The 22323-nt window shown below is 49.0% G+C and overlaps 1 protein-coding gene across 15 annotated transcripts in view; it reads left to right on the plus strand.

Moving 5' to 3' along the window:
• Zmynd8 (zinc finger, MYND-type containing 8) overlaps nucleotides 1-22323 on the plus strand; it is a 135341-nt gene that overhangs the window by 85681 nt on the left and 27337 nt on the right. For all 15 annotated transcript variants that reach the window (XM_005392351.2, XM_013518311.1, XM_005392353.2 and 12 more), the window contains 3 exons: nucleotides 7472-7612; nucleotides 15245-15397; nucleotides 18121-18630. In XM_005392351.2, the coding sequence (XP_005392408.1) occupies nucleotides 7472-7612; nucleotides 15245-15397; nucleotides 18121-18630 (804 nt within the window). The remainder of the gene's footprint in view (nucleotides 1-7471; nucleotides 7613-15244; nucleotides 15398-18120; nucleotides 18631-22323) is intronic.

Below are 22323 nucleotides of genomic sequence, written 5' to 3' on the forward strand. Positions count from 1 at the left end.
CTCTAATCTTGAAAATTGTTCCCTTTATTTAAGAGGCAGACAAGTAAGTATTTAGAATCTTATAGGTCCTTGCTGCAGCTATAGGCAAGTTCCAACCAAACTTTGATGGTTGCTGAAATTTAAATTTCATGTGGATTACATGTTTTGTGAACTAATGGTTTTATTCCTCTCTGCCTATCAGCCACTCAAAAATGTTATCCTGCAGGCCATACAGGAACGGGTGACATACCAGATTTGGCTCAGGGGTGAAGTTTGCCAACCACTCTTACAGACTAAGACAGTTAGAGGAAACTCAGGGTCCCTGTTTTGCAGAGGCATACTGAGACCCTGTGTGGCGTGAGGAAGGCTCTAGTCCTTAACAGCCAAACCCTGAACCCAGGCCTGTTTCCTTTCCCTTGCACCCTCCTGCCCTCTGCTGTTAGCAGTGAGAATAGCCATTAGTGGAATAAGTGGAGTTTATAAAACACCCCGACCTCCAGGAATACTGTAAATGAGAGCAGGTGGTGATTTATCCAAAATTACATAAATAAAAAAAAAGTTATCATGTCATAGGGTAGAAAAACCATGTAAGTAGTTTCCGACACTGAAAATTCTATAGTCAGCAGCAGAAAACTACAAATTGAAATGCCATTATATAGAACTTGTTTGACTATTTAAAAACCTTCCTCTTCTTTGTGAGCCTGAGGAGCTCAGAACCACTGGTCTGTGATCCTTCATGCCGGATGTAAACTTCTAAGAAGCCCTTTGCTCACCTGGAAGCATTTTGCTTAGGATGTGCTGCGGGGGGCAGAGGGGTGTACCGTCTCAGTGACTTTTTCCGGTTGCCTTTCGTGTAGCCTCCTGGCCGCACGTGATGCATCCCCTAGTATTCGCTTCCTGGATCCAGATGGAAGGCATTCGTGTGTATCAGGGTCGGCACCTGGGACCCAGCTTTTGTCCCCTCTCAGCCTTTTGGTCTCATAGCTCCCCTTTGGAGTGTGAGCTGGGGAGAAGGGAGGGCATTTCCATGTATACCTTTGGAGTGTGACATCAATGCTTTTATGTTTTAAAAATATTTGATTAGAAAATCTAAAGTCACCAACAATCTTACCTCCCTCCACAGATAGTGCTTTTTTTTTTTTTTTGGTACTGGCAGTTGAACTTAGGACCTTGTGCTTGCCAGGCAGGCACTGATGCCACTGAGCTATATCCCTGGCTTTTTTTTTGTCTTTCTGAGACAGGGTCTTGCTGCACATCTCAGGCTGGCCTTGAGCTCACTTTGTAGCCCAGGCTGGTCTTGAACTCTCAATGATGCTCCTGCCTCAGCCTCCTGAGTGCTGGGATTACAGGTGTGTGCTACCACACCCGGCTAGATGGTGCTTTGTGTGTCTTGCTTTTTTTTTTTTTTTTTTTTAAATGATAGCAAAATTTTATTAGGTAGGAGAGGAAACAGATTGCTGATTGAGTTTGGCCCAAGTAAGCGGGAAAAGAAGAGAGCTACAGCGTGAGGGCCGGCCGCCACTCGGGCGAGAACGCAGTGGCCGCATCGCAGTGTTGGGACGGGAAGTCCTGTACAGGGATTAGGCAGGTGTGGAAATGCATGAGCTTGGGAAGTGGTCGGGCCGAGGGTGGGTGGAAGCAGGCACGTCCTTGTGATTTGTTCGGTGTGTGTGCTGTGTGCACGTGCGTGTGTAACACTTCCCCAGACAGTGCTTATTCTTCTCCTAGTGGACACAGCCTAGCATTTCCGTTCTTTTGTATTTCATTATAAAAGAGCTGCTTATAACACACTAATGGGTCCTGCCCTGAAGCTCCCAAAATGCTGAGCTCAAGAGATACCGGGGTCCTGTCCTCTAACTAACTAGTGTGTGCTACGTGTAATGTGGGGTCAGAACTGTCTCAAATATTTTTTAAAGTGCAGACCTCCCTTTTATTACTGGTTTAAATTTTTTTTTTTAACATTTTCTATCTGGTAGCAGATCCATCTGTGCACTGTTTAGTTTATGGATCACAATTTTGTGATGTCTGGTGTAGACTGTAGTTTTTCTATTTTCCTTTCTCTCTCTCTCTCTCTCTCTCTCTCTCTTTTATACAGTGGTGGTCTTGCTTTGTTGGCTCGGGTAGTCTCAAACTCCTGTGATCGTCCTGCCTCAACCTCCCCCGAATCTGGGAGTATAGGTGTTGCGTTAGTAGGTAACCCTTAAAAACAGACTTCTACTAACACTGCTTAGCCATCTGTTGATGCTGTAGTCTTGGGTTGTCTGCACCAGGGTTCCATTCCAGCAGGGTTGTGCAAGGTGCAGCCCTTTGAACATGCAGTGTGCTTTTGAGGTTTTGTAAATTAAGGACCTTTTGTGTGAATCATTTGCCCCCACCCTGCATGCTGGTGTGTGTAGCATAGGCCAGTACTTTGTAATTTAATTTCAACGCTCCCGTTTCACACAGTCAGAATAGGACTTAGCGCAGGCTCGTAGGACTTTGTAAATTTAGAGAAGAAATAATGTGTTTTTTAGCCCACACTCGGCAAATTGTACATCACAGTGTAAAATCCGCTGAAATTATTTGTGACTTCAAAGGCAATTAGTTCTTCCTTTGGGCAAGATTTATGGCTTTATAAAAGGCATGGCATCTGTTTCAAAGTTTAATTGAAATGAACATTTCCAAATGTCTTTCTACTTTTGCAGATGCCTAGCGTGATTTACCGCAATGTTTTTCAACCCTGAGTGGCTGACATTTAGGCTGGGGAGTTCTCTCTAGGGGCTGCCCTGTGTTCTGCAGGAGGCTTAGCAGAAGCTCTGCCTCTCTTGCCTCGGATGCCAGGAGCAACCCCGTCACATGCAGTTGTGACGGAGAGAAGGAGAGACAGAAGTGGTCTGGGGGTGTAGTTGAGTACACAGGTACTAGGCTGTGTCCTAGCGCTGCCCCTCCCGAGCCTCCAGACTTTCCCAGTTGTCCCCTGGGGCATAGAGTTACCGACTGTAACATGAGTGATAGATTTTGTGTATCGTCGTGCTTCTGATGAACTTGAGCACTGGCGATAAAATTCTGATGGCCTTTTTTTGTTCAGCCTTACTAGAGGTTGAGTCTAGGGCTTCAACTGAGTTGTATCCCTAGGTTTCCCCCCTACCCTCTTTTGAGACAGGGTCTCACTAAGTTGCTCAGGCTAGATTGGAAATCCTCCTGCCTCATCCTTGCAAAGTGCTGGGCTTAAGGTGTATACCATCACAGCTTTAGTTTTGTCTTCTTCTTTTTTTTTGAGACAGGGGTCTTGCTACATAGTGGGCTTTGAATCCACTAACTAGCAAGGCCTGGCCTTGAAATGGTGGCATTCCTCATGCTTTCATCTTTTTTCTTTTTTTTTTTTTTTTTTTTTTTTGGTCTTTTGGAGGCGGGATCTTGCTATGCAGTTCAGGCTGGCCTTGAGCTCACTTTGTAGCCCAGGCTAGTCTCGAACTCACAAGGATCCTCCTGCCTCAGCCTCCTGAGTGCTGGGATTACAGGCGTGCGTCACCACACACACTTTAGCTTCACCCACCCACTTTAGCTTCACCTTTGAAGTGCTCCATTATTTTATGTTGGATTTTGCATCATTTTTCCTGAGTGTAAAATATTTCTTTCAGAGGGCTAGGGGTATAGCTCAGTGGTAGGGGATTTACAGGTAGCACTTCCCTGCAAATACAAGTATACAATTCTATATTACTTGTACAAGATGAAGAGCAGCTGATTCCACTCAAAGAAGTGACATTTTGGGTATACTGTTGGACTTTAAATGTTGCTAATAATTTCTAAAGTATATATATGATGGGATCGGATGGCACTGAGCTGTCATCCTAACCTTGTTTCTTTCTGTTCGTGGCCATGTATATTTCCAGTGTGCCCTGTCCTTCTGATGTTGTCACTCCCAATACTGTTTGCCTTTTGGGCTGTCGCATAGTACACGAATTCCTGTCAGTGGCCACACCAGAAGCTGAAGGAAAAGTTCCCAAGAACATACCCATTTCACCTCCCTGGGTATTTATGACTACAGAATTCCTCTCTCTCCCCATTGACATTTTTTCATGTTAAATATATTTTTACACATTTCAAAGATTTTTTTCCCCCTAACAGAAGCACATTAAAATGTTTTAAACTGGGCAAAATTGTCTGTAATCTAAATGCTTCTCTTTGACACTCTTGTTTTAGACAGGGGTGATACACATATACATACCTGCAGTTAAAACGAAAACAGCAACAACGAAAATACTTAGCAATATTAAAGTAGAATAGAAGGGTGTAAAATAGGCTGGGCATGGTGATGCAAGCCTGAATCTCAATACTTGGGAGGCTGAGGCAGGAGGATTGCTTTGGGGTTGAGGCCAGTCTAGGTTACAAAGTGAGTTGAAGGCCAGTCTGATCTGCATAGTAAGACCTTGTCTCAAAGAAAAAGAAAGAAAAGATGACAAGCCTTTTTGCTTTTGCAGTATAGACAGTTTTTCTCTAAAGCTTAGCACTGTTCACCTTTTATGGAATGCACATTGTGGGTACTACGTACTGTCACTGGAAGGTGCTGTACATGCCCTGAAAAACTAATACATGGGGGTGTTCTATACATCTTTCACTGTACCTTTGTCTTTGTCAATTTCCTGCCGGATCATACACACCTCCTTCGTTCTTTTTCAGGAGGGTACGGTATTTATCTATAATTGACTTAACTGGTCTCTGATTAATGACAGTGGAAGCCAGCCCTCTATCGCTTTCGCTGTAATAGACCCGCAGCACAGCTTCCATGTGTGGTATTCTGTCTGACGGGCAGCCGACTGCAGCCGGGGACTCTGGGCTCTGTGTTTTATACGCTTTAATTTTGTCACCTTAGTTCTCCTGGTTTTCCTTTCCTCACCTCTATTCAATACTAGGTGAGGGTTTTTGTTGTTTTTGTACTTGAGACAGGGTCTGAGTATGTACTCCGGGTCAACCTTGAGCTTGTTTTGGTAGTCCAGGCCAGTCTTGTACTTGGAATCTTCCTGTCTCATCTTCCTATCTCAGCATCCCAGCACGGGTACCACTATACCCAGCTAGGTGTTCGTTTTGTGTTATTGGTTATTTGAGACAGGGTCTTGCTACATAGTTCAAGCTAAACATGAACTTACTGTGTAGACCAGGCTGTCCTCAAACTCACAGTGAGCCTCCTGCCTCAGGCTCCTTAGTACCGGGATAATACTATCCCCTAGTTACTGTGGACTGATCAGGCCCGCAATTTCCCAAGAGTGGATGACAAGACTTAAATAAGAGACAAGTGGTATGAGTTCAGGGCTCCAGGAGATTCAAAACCCTCTAACAGAATTTCGAGATTCCCTGGGCGCCAAGACAAAGAACTTCTCTGAGCAGCCCATGTTTGTGTTTGGTTTTCAAACAAAGGAGGGGGCTATGTAAAAAAAAGTGGAAATCTTAGTAGAATGTTGGTAAATATTTCTCAAGTAGTAAATTATGTCAATTAAAGAGCTACCTTATCTTTAGGCTGGCATTTCTTGTGGGAGTGTGGAGCCTGCAGCTGCAGTCTCCTTTTAGTTAATTGGGGTTGGAGCCAGAGGTCCTCAGCTGTGGCCTTATCTTGTCCTTTGAGGCATCCTTACTTCAGAGGCTAATACAGGCCTCATTGGGGACCAGAGGTTCACTTACTATGAGTCCGCTGCTTGTCTCCAGACAATGGGCCTAGACCTTGGACAACTCACAAGTAAACGTGAAAAGCCAATTGGTTAGCATTAAATCTTGCTCAGAGTTGCTTCATAGTGATCTCTATCACCTGAGTCCTGAAATTAACAGGCATGTGCCACCACACCTGGTGAGGTGTTATTTTTTGAAACAAGTTTACGAGCATATGAAAAGAATGTCAGGGGGAAGGTTGGATTTCTGTAACTTGGATCATTTGCATTTATTTTTTATTGCTCTCAATGATCTCTATGTTTAAAGACCATATTTTCTGTGAGTTGATTATTCAGACCTTTGGATTGCTAATTACCTCTCAGTTCACCTTATTTTTAGTCGCTGCATAATATTGCGATTGTTTAGATTGATTGGTTGTTACCATTTCTTTATTGCTTATGATGACCACAGTAATGCAAAGAGAAATGGAGACTGCACGCTTCAATAAATCATTTCCTGCAAATTCAGGAAACATCTCAGACACCTGGTGTGTGTCAGGCAGGGACCTGGATGTGCCCAGTCCCAAGGATCCAGCTCCTCTGGGGCTGACATTCTCTTGGCTAAGGGAGGTGATAAACAGAAGTAGTCTTGGTTGTGTTAGGTGGGCCAACGAGGTCATGTTCGAGCTGGAACCTGAAAGGGAGGGCTGGTGGCCGGCGTGTGATGGGAGTGGGGGCCTCCCAGGAGAGCTTGAGGGGAGACCGGGCTAGGTGTCCAGGTGCGGCAGGGAGGCTGGCGTGGCTGGAGATTGCACAGCCAGGCAAGGAGAGGTTGGATATGAGATGGAGAGGAATCTGGCTTTCACTGTGAGGAACAGGACACCTCTGGCTGGCTTTAGAGATGCTGGGCTCTCATTTCTGGTTTAAGGGATGGTTCTGGCGGCTGCACGGAGAACAGCCAGGGTCCGGGTTTAATCTACTGAATCCTGTGCTGTACAGCCCATTTGGCAGGTGAGGAAAACGAGGCGGACGCCCACCTGAGTGTATGGGTGCTTCAATGTCCCAGAGGGGCCTTAAGTCCTACACCTGCTTTGCCATCCGCTGCCCCCTGTCAGGGCCAGGTCACCTCCGAACGGATCATTCACGTGAGCAGAGTTGGCGTTCTTGGTGTCTGCCATGCTGTTAGTCTCAGACGGCTTTAAAAGGGCTCAGGTTGGAGTGGGGACAGCATCGTCCCAATAACGCGGAGGGGCAGAAGCCGGGGCAGGACCTGACTCCTGTCATTTCTTTCACAGTGCTGGGGATCCGAGCAGGGGCTGGCAGGCGCACCAAGTGCTCTGCCCTGAGCTGCAGTGGGCTTGGGATCTGAAGGTGGTTCTGCCTGGGCCTCTAAACAGTTGTTTTTTAAAATAAGCGCTTGGTGCCCTCAGAGTTTGGCCAGGCACAGCCTGCGTACGTTGGGCTGGAGCTGGGGCTCCCCCAGGGGTTGGGTCGTCCCTGTGTCTGCCCACGGATGGGACAGCCATTGGCGAGCCTGGGCCCCCATGCCGCTTGCCCAGTCACTGTTTATTTGGAGATTTACACCCATGAACACCCATGAACGGGCCAAGCCAGTTTGAGTGACAGCTTAGCCAGTTTGTCTTCGAGCTTTGTGTTTAGTAGAGTCCAGTAACTGGGGGGCCGTCTCCCTCACGGCTTTCCCAGTTTAATGTGGGGTGAAAGCCCTTTGAGGAAACCAGGAGGCAGCCCTGTCCTCCCTGCCCCAGCCAGAAGCCACGGAATATACCGCCCGTGGTCTCCACTCTCCCCTTACCCCACCCGAAGCTTCGCTTGCTTTTTACGAATCTGACTCTAACCGTGACGCCCTTTTTCAGCTTCGCCAGCTTCCACAAAGACGGGACAAGCAGGGAGCCTGTCCGGCAGCCCGAAACCTTTCTCTCCGCAAGCATCCGCACCAATCATGACGAAGACGGACAAAATGTCTACCACCGGAAGCATCCTGAATCTTAACCTGGGTCAGTTGGCATTTTTGGAGGTATCTTTTTCTGGCAGCTGTGACCGTCTTTGCAAATTGTGATGTCTTGCTTTTCTGTCTTGATTCTTGAACCCTGAACTCCTGAACTCTCCTCTCTGGCCAGAAACTTCAAAAGGTACAGCGGCTGAAGTGCGGGGTGAGGGGACAGCAGGAGGAAGCATTGAGTTAGGGGTTGCCGGGGGTTTTCGGTCATGCGGTTGTTTTGTCACAAAGTGCCTTAGGCCAGTGTTCACAAGCCTGTTTGCCTTTGACTCTCCTCACCCGGTTCTCTGATACCTAAACGCACAGGCCAGGCAGAAGTGAGTCAGTTGTACCTGTCCTCTGCGCAGTGTGCTCTAACACTGTTTCCTTCGTTCTTTTCTAATGTTTTAAATGCCGATTTTCATCCTCTGGATTACAGGCATGCGCTGCCGCCACCATGCCCAGTAGCCCAGGCTGACTTCAAACTTGCAGGGACCCTCCTGCCTCAGCCTCCATGGGATTACAGGCATGTGCCACCACACCTGGTTTAACCTATTGTTTTTGTATTGGCTGTTTAATAAAAAACTATGTTAGGCTAAAGAGTTAGCAGAAATCGGCACTAGAAATGCTAAAGGCCATGTGTGAAGTTGTTGTTTTATTGGATCATTCCATTTATCAACTCAGTGTTTAGTGAACATTGTTAGGTGCTGTGTAGTATTCTAGACATGGGAGGTGGTCAGCTAAGGACTGCCCTTGTGGAGCTGGAGGGAGAGGGACAGTAATAAGTGACACAGTTTACATCCTGCTGGATGCCTTGAAGGCAGAATGTGTGGGTGGGATGGGAGAGGGGCAAGTGGAGGACAGAGTTGTTGGTTTACTTAGGTGGAGGGATTGGGGGAGGCCTCTTGGAGGAGGTGATACTTGAGCTGCGATTATAGGATGAGAGGAACCAGCCATGCTAATATCAGGAGCAGAGCATCCTGGGAAGAAGAGATTTGGAAGGTCTTAGTGGAAGCACTGACGCTGTGCAAAAGAATAGCAAGGTGTCTCGGTGGCTGCATCTGGGTGAGCCAGGGGCAGCGGGCAAGTAGATGAAGTCAGAGAGCGGCGGGCCCTGCAGACCGGGGTGAAATGGAAGAGTGCGAGCAATCCGCACATTTCCATGGGAGCACGGCGGGTCGTTGTTCGGGACAGACTGTCAGGTGTCCTCATCTGGGGCAGTTTTGTCCCACCGCACCCCAGCAGTGTCTCAAGACATTATGGTTCTTACAGCCAAAGTGCGGGGTGGACCCCGGCCGCCATAGGAGGAGGGCGTAGAGGGTGTTTGGAGGCAGGAATGGGGTGCCCCGAGGAGGCTCAGGGTGCCCAGGACTCCAAGGTGGCCGGGCTGGAGCTCAGCCCTCCCCCGTGGAGCCGGAACCTCCTTTCCCCCAGGCCCCCTGTTGCTGCGGCCCAGAGGAACTAGGCCAGTCGGGGTAGTAGCTTGGAGTTAAAATTGAGAGTGATTCACAGGGGTTCCTTGCTTGAACGAAAAGGGACCCATTTGCTGCCTTGAACAGTCATTGTTCCCGAAAATGTGGTTTTCTTTCCCACGGCCTCCTCCCACTTCTACACCCTGAAGAGAGGGAGTGGAGGCGTTCTCACGGTGACATTTCCTCCCCGCCAGTCATGCCTGGCGAGAATAGCTCCTTCCCTCCGCTGGGTGGCCAGTGGGCCGCCTCGTGACACTGTGGGTCTCTCGGTCGGGCGTGGCGCCGTGGGAGCGCGTGCTTCTCACTGTCTTGTGTCATTGTAGGCAGTGGCGGTGGGCAGCTGAGGGACTCTGATGCCTGCTGCCCTGTCTCCCTGGTTATTGTCACAGTCTCCAGGGCACACTGCTTACCTTCGTCAGCGGAGTGAAAGCGTTGGGAGTGGAGGTGGTTTTGTGGGCTGGGATTTCAATTCCTAACAGAAAGAGGATGCAGTACGTGGGCGGGCAGAGCAGTTGGGAAGTGGGAGATGCGGAGCAATTCTCCCGTGACGGCTCGGGACTGAGCCAGTGCCTTATGGGGCTTGGTTATATCTGTTCTGTGTGATGACTTTGACCAGACAGAAATGACGGAGTGCTAGGGATGATGGTGAATTTATTATTTTTTTAATTAATTAATTGTTTTTGAAAGTATTATCTAACACAAACAGGATTTCAGTTAAAAAATACACTGGCAAAGGCAAAGTTATGGAGATGGGAAACACAGGTGTGATTGTCTTGATTGAAGTGGAAGAGGGTTTGATTGCAGATTTGGAGGGAATTCTTTGGGAAAAGGGATTGCCCTGTGTTCTGTGTGGGGTAATAGGCCATGTGAATCAATGTCTATGTTTAAACGTGCAGAACTGGGGTTCCCAAATGTCAGTTTTAGTCTCTGAAAATTAAAACTACCCCCCAACAACCTATCAGGTAGGTAGTAGTCCCATTTTATGGAAGCAGCAGTTGAGGCAATAAGATGCAGAGGATCACATAGTTTGTGGTTGAGTTTGGCCTTGGCTCAGGCCTGTCTGCTGCAGAATTGGAGCTCTTGGCTGAGGTGCCCGGCTACAGTGTGACAAGGCGGGGCATGCTCGGCCTCCACATGGTATCTTCTGTGCCCAGCCAGTGGGTCAGGATTCGCTCTGGGTGACGATAACACACAGGGCAAAGGGCACCTTAAAGGAAGTAGCCCTGGCACGTTGTCAGGCTGTTTGGAATTTCTAAAGAGAAGCAGAAATCCAGGTATTTATGCAAACACTTCTGGATTTTTTTTTTTTAAAGTTGCTATCAGTAACATTAAATTACAAATATAGCTCAGCAGCATGGCACCTGCCTGGCAAGCACGAGGTCCTGAGTTCAATTCCCAGTTAAAAAAGAAAAAAAACCTTGCAGTACAGCTCCAGAAATAATCAGTTGCATTAAAAACAACAAAAGTGTACATAGGCTAAAGAAATACAACCCAGAATTCAAAAACCAGCCCAGAGTTTGTCAGCTGGCTTCTTCAGGACAGTACGGTAATGAACTGTGTGATGTGAGCATATGGTGTACGTGGGTATGGTGTGGACACCTGGCTCTCACCCTGCTGCTTTGCTATCTTGAGCCTTTTCTGTTCTCTTTCAAACAAGAAACCTGAGCCCTGCTGGCTCCTTATGAGGCCCCTTCTGTGATTTAATGGTGGTCATAGATCATAAATCTGAATGCGTTCCTAAGACTGGGTGAAGCCGGGCGTGGTGGTGCACTCCTGTAATCCCAGCACTCGGGAGGCTGAGGCAGGAGGATCGTTGCGAGTTCAAGGCCAGCCTGAACTGCATAGCAAGACCCTGTAAAAAAAAAAAAAAAAGCAAAGAAACAAAAGACTGGGTGAGAAGAATGCCTGACTCCAGCTAAATTCCTTTTTATTTTTTTTAAATACAGTTGTGGGGATTGAATGCAGTGCCTTCCCTTCTGCCTATTTATTTACTTTTGGTGTCTTGAGATAGGGTCTTGCTAAGTAGCCCAGGCTGGCATTAAACCTCATGGTGATCCTCCTGAGTGCTGGGGCTACAGGTGTGCACCACCACACCAGGCTGCTTATTCTTACCTTGCAGAGGGTGAACATGCCCAGAAGTTTGGTGCTCCTGGTAATGACCGGATGCTCTGCTGAAGATGCTGACAGAGCTCTCTGTCTCGAAGCATTTCAGCGTATTTCCCAGGCACCTGGCTGGCTGCCTTTCTCTTCCTAAGCATAGAGCTTATCAGGGATTCCTGGAGAGAGAGGCGCGGAGCTGGCTTAGATCACCCAGATGTTGTCGTCTTGACTTCCTTTACAGTGAGTGAGGTGGAAAGATTCTCTGCTAAGCTGTGGTGGATGGATAGATCTGCCCAGGCTTCCGTTCCTGCTGCTGTTATGGTGAAGGGAGCTGCCATGTTGTCCATGCTTGTAGTTTGCTGACAGCTTTAGAATAAAGGCGATTCTCTCTGTCTCTTTTTTTTTTTTAAGCTGAAAAGCAGGTGCTTACGTGCTGGGGCGTTCTCAATGGTAGAGTGCTTGCCCGGCTTGGGTAAGGCTCTGGGTTTGATCCCTAGCATTGCGAACAGTTAAAACATGACAACTGAGAAGTAATTATAGTTTTCCTTTTAAAAAGTGATTTTGTTTTTGCCAGCCATGAATGCACACGATAAGAGGAATTTCAAAGCATCAAGGATGTGTAATGAAAAGCCCACTGGTCTGTAACCTGTTCACCGTTCGCCCGCTTCCCCACATGACCATGGTTCCCGCTTTTAGTCTCCTTGGGGCTTTTCGGATATGGAGACCATTGATTTTCCCTCAGCCTGAGTTTGTTACCCAGGTGACATTTAGCAGTGTCTGCAGATGATTTTATTGTCACCACTGGGATACGGGTGCTACGGTGCTACGGTGGGTCAAGGCCAGGGATGCTGCTAAACACCTACCACATGCAGGGTGGTCCCTGGACCCCACCCCACAACAGGGGCTCATCTGGGCCCCCGGAAGCCACAGTGGCAATGCTGAGACCCGGAGGAGCGCATGCGTTCTTGTTTCTGTTGCATTTGCTTCCTCTCCCCACACCAGTGCTAGCACGCTCACCAGGTGCTGCTTTCATTGGCCAGGTTGGCTTTTCATATCAATACATAGAAATCTGCCCTGTTGTCCTTTAGCAGCTGTGTTCATCCTGATTCCATTTAAAGGTAAACTGGAACACCTTAATTTATTGACTGTGAATTGTTTTTCCATTTCTTTGCTGCTGCTAACGGCTGCAGTAAAGACCCTGCCGCCGCATGGGAGTGAAAACACAGGATGCATCGTAGAAGTCGTGGGGAGGGTCAGGGGCCATGTGCAGGTGACATTGTGAGAGAGAGTGCCAAATTGCCCTCCACCGTGATGGTTCTGATTTGTGCTTCCTGCAGAACGGCAAGATTGTACTTCTTTCTCTAGAATGGGTACTTTTTTTTTACTCCCTGGTTTCTGTTTATAGCCTGCGCTGTCTTCCTATCAGCTAGAAGTTCAAAATGTTGGCACAGGGGTGGGTTCTGAAAATATTCTTCACGTAGAAGGGCAGGGATGGGGAGGGTCCTGAGAAGCTTCTTTGAGCAGATGAGAAAGTGAAACTGTTTTTTTCTTCCTGCAGAGAAGAAAGTCAAGATGTAGCTGAACTTTTGAAGTAAGATAATTATGTTGGGCTACAATCCTGAAGATCTGTTTCTAGGGTGTGAATCCAGGTGCCACTCATTTATTTAGTGTTTTATTCGCGTAGGAAAAATTATAAGGAATAGCTTATTGGTTGGCGAAACTTTATTTTTTAAAGTGGATGCTCTACCCTTTTTTTTTTTTTTTTTTCATTCTTCTTTTTTTTTGTCTTTTTGAGACAGGGTATCTCTATGCAGTTCAGGCTGGCCTTGAGTTCACTCTGTAGCCCAGGCTGGTCTCAAACTCACAATGACCCTCCTGCCTCAGCCTCCCAAGCGCTGGGATTACAGGCGTGTGTTACCACACCCAACCTTTTTGTTGTTTGTTTTTTCTCTGCATTCTCCTTGGTTATAAACACTCCAGCATTAGCTTTGTAGAATAAAACTGAGGGGTTGCATTTGCAGTAGGCATCCGCATAGGTGCAGAGACACGTGTGCAAAGCTAGGTTGCTAGGATAAGGATATAGGTGTGTGTGTCAGATTTTTATGAGCCCTGAGGAGAGGCTGTGCCATTACCCAGAGTCACAGAGGTTGAGGCAGTGGTACACTTTCCCGACTCATGTGCAAGATTGGTCTGATGCAGGAGTTCTTGACCTGAGCTGCCAGTTGTCATTGCCTTTTTCAGTGCTTACACCCGGGCCTTCCCCAGGGCCCATCAGGCCGTATCTCTCAGGGCGTCGGGATTTGCTAATGCTGCAGAGGCGGGTTCAGTGTGCAGCCAGGGTTCGCAGTCGTGGGTTAATGCAGGGCTTGGCTAAGCTCTGAGCCAAATCTGGTCCCATCTGTGTTTGTAAATAAAGTTTCACTGAGACACAGTCATGATCCTCAGTTGTTCATGTGTTATGGATAGCTTTACAGTGGGGCCGATGTGGCCTTTACAAATAAAGTTTGTTGACCTCTGCTGTTGTAGATTTTTGGGGTCACTGTGGAATCTGTAACTTCATTGAAAGTGTTTTCGTGAGGTGCTTCTTTTCCAACCTTGTGCCTGAGAATGCTGCGTTTTTCTTCGGCAGTTCAGTTTAATTTTTGGAAGTGGGATTTCAGGATATATGTCATCCCCTGTTCCCTTTGCTGTAATGATTGCAGCATAGCTGTTAAGTCCGTAAGCCTCACATGTTCCAGCTGCTTCTTACCCTGGTCTTTTGTCCTTCCTTTCCATGTGTTCCTGCTCCCCGTTCTTTCCCTAGCTGTTTTAACACTCTTACTCCATAAATTGTATAGGCTGCCTCAAAGTTTTGCAGACCAGGGTCATTGTAGGTAAATAGCATTCTAATTTCTCCAGTAAACGTGCATGAATATTCTTCCCCTCTCGGAGGCTGCAGCCCTCTCTCTGACAGCCTCTCTGGAAAGCCGCCTGATCCATGTGCAGTGCACACACATACGAACACAGTGTGTGCATGCATACACGTGCACGTGAACACATTTGTACACATAGGACTTCTTGGGTGCTGGTCTCGAGTATACGGACGGCCTTGCTGCTTGTGAATACTCACCTCTGGAATCTCATGGTGGGGGGACCGCACATGTGTTTTGGAGGAAGAGCAGCATCTCGCAGTGCCTGCCTTCTGGATCTTTGCAGCACCCCCTGCTGTGTTGTTTTGGGGTACTAGAGGAGGCAGCAGAGGCAGGAAAGGAACTGAGACTTGTGAGCCCGCTCACTGACTGTCTGGAATCTGCCCCTGCTGACCGTGCAGAGCCCTTGGCAGAAGCGTGGAGGGGGCCTCGGGCCAAGTCGTGGGCAGAGGCCTTTGCCTGGGATCCGGCCTGAGGAACCTGGCTCTTCCCTGAGAAAAGCTGTGAGTCACAGGTTCATACCCAGGGCAGAGCTCCTCACCTTGCCTCCCGCCGTAGCTGCTCTCTGCCCAGGTGGAAGGGCCGCCTCCCTTGCGTTTTCCCTCCCTTTCTAGTTTGAAACCCAACCCAAATTGGGCTGATTAAAGAAGAAAAATGAAGTCTGTGTGATTAACAGGCACCCAAGTCTCCCCCGCCTCAGGGTGTCCTCAGAGGGCTCTGCACTGCTCTGGGGCAGAAGCGCCCAGATCTCCGAAGGAGTTAAAAGCGTGCCCTGGCCAGGCAGGTGTTGGTGTGTGTGCTGATGCTGACACTGAACATATCACTGTAACATTTGGCTCTGGAGGAGTCCGAATATGCCAAGTTCTACAAAACAGAACCATCTGGCTGAGATTGTCCACTTTAAATATTGAAAAAAATCCAAGCCCCAGACAGTTGTTCTGTAGGTGACATCAGCCCGCCACAGGTGTTTACTCAGCCAGTGTCCTTAAGTCTCCCAGGTTGTTGGGCAGGTGACCCTGGGGTGCGTGACCGAAGATGGCCCGTGCTTTTCCTTCCTTGAGTCCTGAAGGCATGTGTCTCTGCAGAGTTTGCCCGGAGGAAGCATGGCGGTGAGCGCCGTATATTCCTCCCGAGTGCCTGGTCTTACCGGGCTGTGATGGTGTCTTCCAGATCGCAGCAAAGCCGAGATGGACTTGAAGGAGCTCAGCGAGTCGGTCCAGCAGCAGTCGGCCCCGGTTCCTCTCATCTCTCCCAAGCGGCAGATTCGCAGCAGGTTCCAGCTGAATCTGGACAAGACAATAGAGAGTTGCAAAGCACAGCTAGGTACGTCTCCCAGTCTGCAGGTGGCAGTGTTATTTGCAGGTTGTCACCCGGTTGAAATAAGGGTTGAATCCTGGCTGCTCTTAGCAGCTGCTTTGACCTTGAACCGTTTTTCCCAATAAGATGTATTTCCACCCAGGGTACAATTTTGCAGACTTGCTAGCTAGTTCATTACTCGGGAGGGCTCTTTGAACGCAGTAGAGTTGATTCTTTTGCAAAGGCAACCTGAAAATTCAGGGTGGAGGTTTGCAAGGCATTGGATGCTAAATTTACCTCTGTTTCCTCTCAGTGCAGGACAGTGTCTTAGTATCACCCCAAGTTTTCACCCATGTCTAGTGTGGAGCCCCAACCTGGCACCTGCACCTGTACCCGCTTCTGTACTGTCGCCTCCCCTCCTCCTCCTGTGCCACCTGGCTTCACACTGCCTGCCCTGCCCTGCCTTCCCTAAGGCTGAGCGCAGGCCTCACCTGCTCCAGGAAGTCTCCCCTGACTGCCCGTCTATTCCCTGCTACCCTGCCCAGAAGCCTAAGTGGTCCCTCTGGTGGGGGGTAACCCTCCCGTTCTAGTGCCTCAAGGGCAGGGGCTTATCTTACAAGGATTTGCCTTCTCTGTGTCCCTGGTCTTGTGCACATAGTAGATGCTCTGAGATATTGACTAAGTGAATTAAGCCAGGCGTGCATTTACAAAGCAGCGAGGGACAGCTGGACTCCAGCAGAGAGCGCCATTCAGAGGTGAGGTTTCCAGTGTCTCTTAGATCTTTGAGTGAGGACAGAGCTATAGTTGGGGGTCATCTGGGCTTGTTCCAAACACATTATTTTTCCCTGGGGTGCCCATTTAGTTAGGACATTGAGTGACACGGATGGAGTTTGACAGGTCATTTAAATATCCTGTACTCTTGGGTCTTTCCATAAAGCTATGAATTCCTTCGTTAATGTTGATAAGAATTTTAATATCTCCCTTTACTGAGCGCTCTTACACACACTGCACAGTGCCAAGCACAGTGCATCGATCATCTGGGAGACGGATACTATTATCAGTCCCATTTTGCAGATGAAGAAACTGAGGCCCAGAGAGGTAGGTCACTTGTTTGTAGTTAAATAGACAATGAAAATGGGCAGGATTTGAATTTATATCCTTTTGATCCAACACCTAAGCATTTTCTATCACATGTGCAGTCGTACTTGACCTTGTATCCAGCCAGCAGCCACAAGTAGTGCAGGCTCAGGATCTGGAAGTCATATCAGACCTGGGCGTTTGTGTTTTGCCTGTATACTTGATTGGGTCCTGGTGAAGGCAGATCTAACTCAGCAGTGGCTCTACAGACCTCCTGTGTCCTGGGCTCTGCATAGCTCCATCCCTTTGCAGTCTCCTTTCTGGGGTGTCCATGTAAACACAGACCGCGCAAGGAGGCCATTGCTTTAGAGGAAAGACAGTTGGAAGAGTTGCTTGGGCGTCTTTCTTTTCAGAATATTCGCGTGCAGGGTGACTTACCTCTAGCCTGATGATCCTCGACACGTTACTGAGACCTGGAAGCGTAAATGGCTTACATGGGGGCTGGGGATTTAGCTCAGCGGCAAAGTGCCTGCCTGGCAAGCGCAAAGTCATGAGTTCAATTCCCGGTACCGGAAGAAAAACGAAAAACAAAACAAAACAAAAAAAACCAAACCAAAACTTAGCTGGGGATTTAGCTCAGCGGCAAAAGCGCCTGCCTGGCATGCGCAAGGTCGTGAGTTCAGTTCCCGGTACTGGAGAAAAACCAAAAAAAAAAAAAAAAAAAAAAAGGGGTAAATGGCTTACATGGAATTGTTAGAAATACGCTTTGGCCCATGTTTCTGAGTGTGAACCACAGACTTGGACTTACCTGACTTTCATCTTGGCCCTTAGTGATTGGAAAAACAATGTGGACACATTGTGAGGGCAGCCAGGGCCAGGGTTGGGAGCCTGGGTTCCCTGGAGTCTGCGCTTCTGCCACGGTTTTTGGGCCCCTCCTGTCCTTTGCACTGCAGACCTGTGTCCCAAAGTGGCCGGATCTTCTGCTTTTTCTGTGGAAACCTGCCACGTTGATTTCTAGGTGAAATCTCCTGATTTGAAAATTGGGCAACAAATTCTAAGTTAAAAATAGCAAAAGCAAACAGATGCCCTGTGAACAGACCTTTGCTTCCCTAGTGAAAGGTGTCTGCTGGCCTCGTGGGCTCAAGGGCTGAGAGTTTGCGCCCTCTGGTTGAAGCTTTGTGTTGCTTCTCGGCCCCGGACAGAGGGTGAAGGGCATTAAGCTTTGGGAACCGTGTGGGAGGAGCGCTGGTAGTGAGTCAGGAGCTCTGGCTTGGGTTTGCTTTGTATCCTAGCGCATGTCCTGTCTCTGGGCCTCTGCCCTCTGATCTGTAAGTTGGATCAGTTTGGACAGCTCGTCTCTGCTGACCCTCCCAGCCCTCTCATGCTCTGTGCCAGGGAGTTAGCAGTGTCACAGAGCTTTAGCTCTGCACAAATGTAACAGGCGCTGGGTGGATTCCACGTCTCCTCTGAAGGTAACTGAAGCCCTCTGCAGACCCAGGTTCTGCAGGTCAGCTGTAGACATTTGCCGCTTTAGTTCACTGCTGATCTCACCCAGCCATTGTGATGCGATTTGCAGTGTATCCCGGCATTTGGTGTGGAAAATGTTTGCATTTTGTGATCTTGCTGTTTATTTTGTGACTGCGCCACATGCTGGGTTTTCTCTTTGAATTTAGGCATCGATGAAATCTCGGAAGATGTCTATACGGCCGTAGAGCACAGCGATTCAGAGGATTCCGAGAAGTCAGATAGTAGCGATAGTGAGTATATCAGTGACGATGAGCAGAAAACCAAGAACGAACCGGAAGACCCAGAGGACAAAGAGGGTAATCGGATGGACAAAGAGCCATCCGCTGTCAAAAAAAAGCCCAAGCCTGCAAACCCAGTTGAGGTCAAAGAGGAGCTGAAAAGCACTTCGCCAGTCAGCGAGAAGGCAGACCCAGGGCCAGTCAAGGACAAGGCCAGCCCTGAGCCCGAGAAGGACTTTGCAGAGAAAGCGAAGCCATCACCTCATCCCACGAAGGATAAGCTGAAAGGCAAAGACGAGATGGATTCCCCAACAGTACATTTGGGCCTGGACTCCGATTCAGAGAGCGAACTTGTCATAGATTTAGGAGAAGACCATTCTGGGCGGGAGGGTCGAAAAAATAAGAAGGAACCCAAAGAGCCATCTCCCAAGCAGGACGGTAAGTCCTTACAGTGTGTTCCCATTTTTCCACTTGGGCTCAAGTCCCCGCTTGTGTTTGTGGTATCAGAAGCGACAGGACCCCCAGCACGACTGAGGAGGTACAGCAAAGCTGTGATCAGGTTGAGGTCCCCGGCTGACTATGGACCTGCTTACACACAGGCCTGTCTTTTACCTGCTAGCTCCAACACAACCAGCTAATAAGTCTTTCCGAACATGTTTGTTGCTGCTAGCCAAGTCAAGTTTGCTTGAGCCTCTGCTTCACCGATACGCTCGTTCATTTGGCTAAAATGTGAACTTTGAGGCATTTGCCTGTGCTCAGGTGGTGGGAAGCATTCATTGCAAAGGTCTTCATGGGTGCAGCTGCTCCGCAGCTGCTCCCTCTTGTGCTGCCCAGGCGTTGGTAGGTATATTTTCTTGGCACAACATGGAAGCATTTGGGTAGGTGACACCAGAATGCCCCAGAGCAGCTTGGAGCCCTGGGAACGGGAGGGGTGTTGCATGGTGGATTTGGCTTTCATGCATCTGACCCCAGGGTTCCTCAACCTTCCACCACCTGGTTTGCCCTGCGAAATTCTCTGGAGGATGCTTACGAGCATCGCTGGCCTCTACCCACTAGGTGGCAGTAGTACTCACCTGTTAAAATACCTGTTCGTTGACAGATGTCCCCCGAAGGCCAGATCACCTGGGTGGAGACCCACTGCCTGCATCTCAGGCACCTCCTGCTGCTGCTCTTCTGCCGTGAAGCAGCAGTGCTGTCTAAAGCCCTGCCAGTTCCTCCGGCAGGAGCGAGTGCACGGTGGGAGGGAGCGTGTCCTTTCCCTGCCAAGGTCGTCAGCACACTTTTCCAGTTGGCTTGGCGGGTGGGTGGTGAGGGGCTCTGACAGGCCTGGGGAGGATGTAAAAGCCTTCAGAACGACCCGGGAGAAACATTGCCTCTGGGCAAGGTAGAGGTCGCTTTGTGGGGAGCTCAAGGCGCAGCGAGGCTTTGTTTCTGACTGTACCTTTCTTCTAACAGGAGGTAACCTCTCACCCAAACCTCCAGGGATGTGTAAGTCTGTGTCCTTGGGAATTTTCTCCCAGCACCACTGGCAGCTTAAAACAAGCCCTTGATGTACACTCAGCCCCTAGCTGGGGTGTGTGTGCAGCGGGGTTGTTCTGGAACCTCTGTTGTTAGGGGAGACGGGATTCCTGCAGCTCAGGAAGAGAGGAGGAGAGGTCTCTGGGAGGTGCAGGCCGGGAGAGAAGAAGTGAGTGGGGCAGAGAGGTGGGCATCGGGCCTCCCTGAGCCATCCCCAGTTCATGGCGGAGTGACGTTACAGGCAGTACCTCAGGCCCGGTAGGAGTAGCACTCACTCCACGAGGCCTGTAGGAATGCTTGTGTGACAGCGTTCTTGTGTTTGTCTCTTCCATTCTTTCTGGAACAGAGCTTTTGAGCGATCGGTTTTATGCCCCTTCCTCTGCTAGGAAGAATTTGCAGTAGATTGACAAGGACACATCACCATGAAACAGAATGAAAACAAAGAACTTGGTGGAAAAGCAGAAATAAAGGTGGACTAGTGAGTGGTCTAGGGAAAGGTTTTATACAAAAGCAGGTCTGTTTCCAATTTTCAGAGTTAGTGAAGCCCTGAGCTTCCTAGAAGTGGAAGTCCAAAGGGAAACAATTTTAAAAAGATCTCTCACTTTCCAGAAATTCAAAAGCATTCCAGTTGATTCAGATTAAAAGAAGTAGAGGTTGTCCTCGAATGATGCTTCAAGGAACCTTCTCCGGGAGTCGTAGTAGATGGTGGGTGATGTTTCTAGAACACAGTTCACAGAGCAGCTTCCCGGGGCTTGGGGCAAACCCAGCTGGTCTGAAATCCAGAGCTCTCGAGGTGATTTAAGTGGGTCCTGCAGAAGGGGCTGTCTCAGACTCTGCGGTCGAGCATCTTAGCACCGTGCACTTTACCTTTGGAGTTGATTAAGTGAAGCACATTTTGGAGTGAGCTGTGTTAACTCCCGGCTAATACTCCGCTCCAAGTGCGTCAGGTGGGGACACTCCGGATCCTTGGAGAGGGCTCAGAGAGGCCTGACGCCTGCTGCTGTGCTCCCCTGGATCTTTTCTTCCTCTCTGCCGCACTCAGAGACCTCTCCTTCGCTCCTCCTGAGCAGCTTTTACAGCTGGTGAGCTCGGGCCTGGGTGACAGGAGTTGCCTTACTGATTCTGCCTGTCTTTCCTCATCGAGGCGGGCATTTCCATCCCTCCCCAAGGGGGTGATAATTCTTCTCTCAAAAAGTCCTCCCTCGGCCAGGCACGGTTGTGTACATCTGTGATCCTAGCACTCTAGGAGACTGAGGTAGAAGGAGAGGAAGTTTGAAAATTAGGGAGACCTTGTCTCAAAACACAGAATAAAAGGTTTGTAACTCTTTGTGAAAGCCCTAAATTCAATCCCTAGTACCATTTTAAAGTTTTCCCTTTTTTATCTTTTTAAAAATCGGATTTCACTATACAATTCAGGTTGGCTTTGAACTCACCTTGTAGCTCAGGCTGGAGTTGAACTTGCAGCGATCCTCCTGCCTCAGCCTCCTGAGTGCTGGGGATTACAGGCCAGGCATGCAGTACCACACCCACTAAACATTTTCCCTTTATATGTAAAACCAGTGACACATTCTAGAATAATTTGATCGGGCAGGTTCTGGGGTGCTGACCCTTTAAGGAGTTCGTACTTTGGGGAGGTTGTACATGATTTGATTATATATGGTAAATTTCTAGGACAAAATTTCCTGTAGCTTCTTTCATTGTCCCCTTTATAAGGCATCAGAATGTCCTATAAATTGTAGCATTTTAGTATCTAAATGATAACTCTACCCCACCAGTCCTTCAAGCCTGGAATCTTTTCAGATTCCAGCCATCCCCCTCTCTATCCCCTTTTAGGAAAAGAGCCAGCCAGCCAGTCGGCACGGGCAGTGCAGAGTAAGTCTCCTCTGCACCGCTGGTTGTTTGCTGTTGTGGCCTTTTTGTGGCTGTCCTTTGCCCAAGGGGGGCCAGGCTAGCTAAACAGCACTAATAGTATAGCTTTTTCCCCTCAGTGGCAGAAAAGGGAGGCATTAGAGGTGATCCTGCTGGTTAGAACCCCTGCTGGACACTGTGCCTCTGCTCGTCTTGTAGAGGGACGCTGTTCCACCTCTCACTGTCTCCGGAGCCCGCAGGGCTGTGTGTAGTCCCTGCAGCGCCCTGGGAAGGCCCAGAGGTGCTCAGGACAGGAAGAACCCTTCTTTCAGCCCCACTGGCGTCTGGGCTACCAGCTTGGCCATGCTGTCCCTGCCGCGGAGCAGGAGGGCTGTGCAGACGCAAACCGCGGGGTCAGTGGGCAGCTGTCTCATCCCCCTTCACATCCTCACATGCACGGCTCACGAGGACCCTCCTTGGAGCAATCACACTCACGTCTTTTCTGGATAATGGAAATCTCAAAAACATCAGGCATACCCTTCATAGAAGGACCTGGCTGTTGAGCATGGTCTGGTTGGTGGCCTGGGCAAGGTGGAGGTGGGGTACTCACCTGACCTGCAGCTGCGGCCTCTGCAGCCGTAACCAAACCCTGTCCTAAGTGAGCACCCTCGTGGACGCCCCTTCGGCATCGCTCGGTGCTTCCGGCTCCCGCCTGCCTTCAGCCCCTGCTCCAGCGCAAGGCACCCCGTTCCTGGACCTCTTGGC

This window comes from Chinchilla lanigera, unplaced genomic scaffold, assembly GCF_000276665.1.
Source record: "Chinchilla lanigera isolate Chin_1 unplaced genomic scaffold, ChiLan1.0 scaffold00044, whole genome shotgun sequence".
NCBI lineage: Eukaryota > Metazoa > Chordata > Mammalia > Rodentia > Chinchillidae > Chinchilla > Chinchilla lanigera.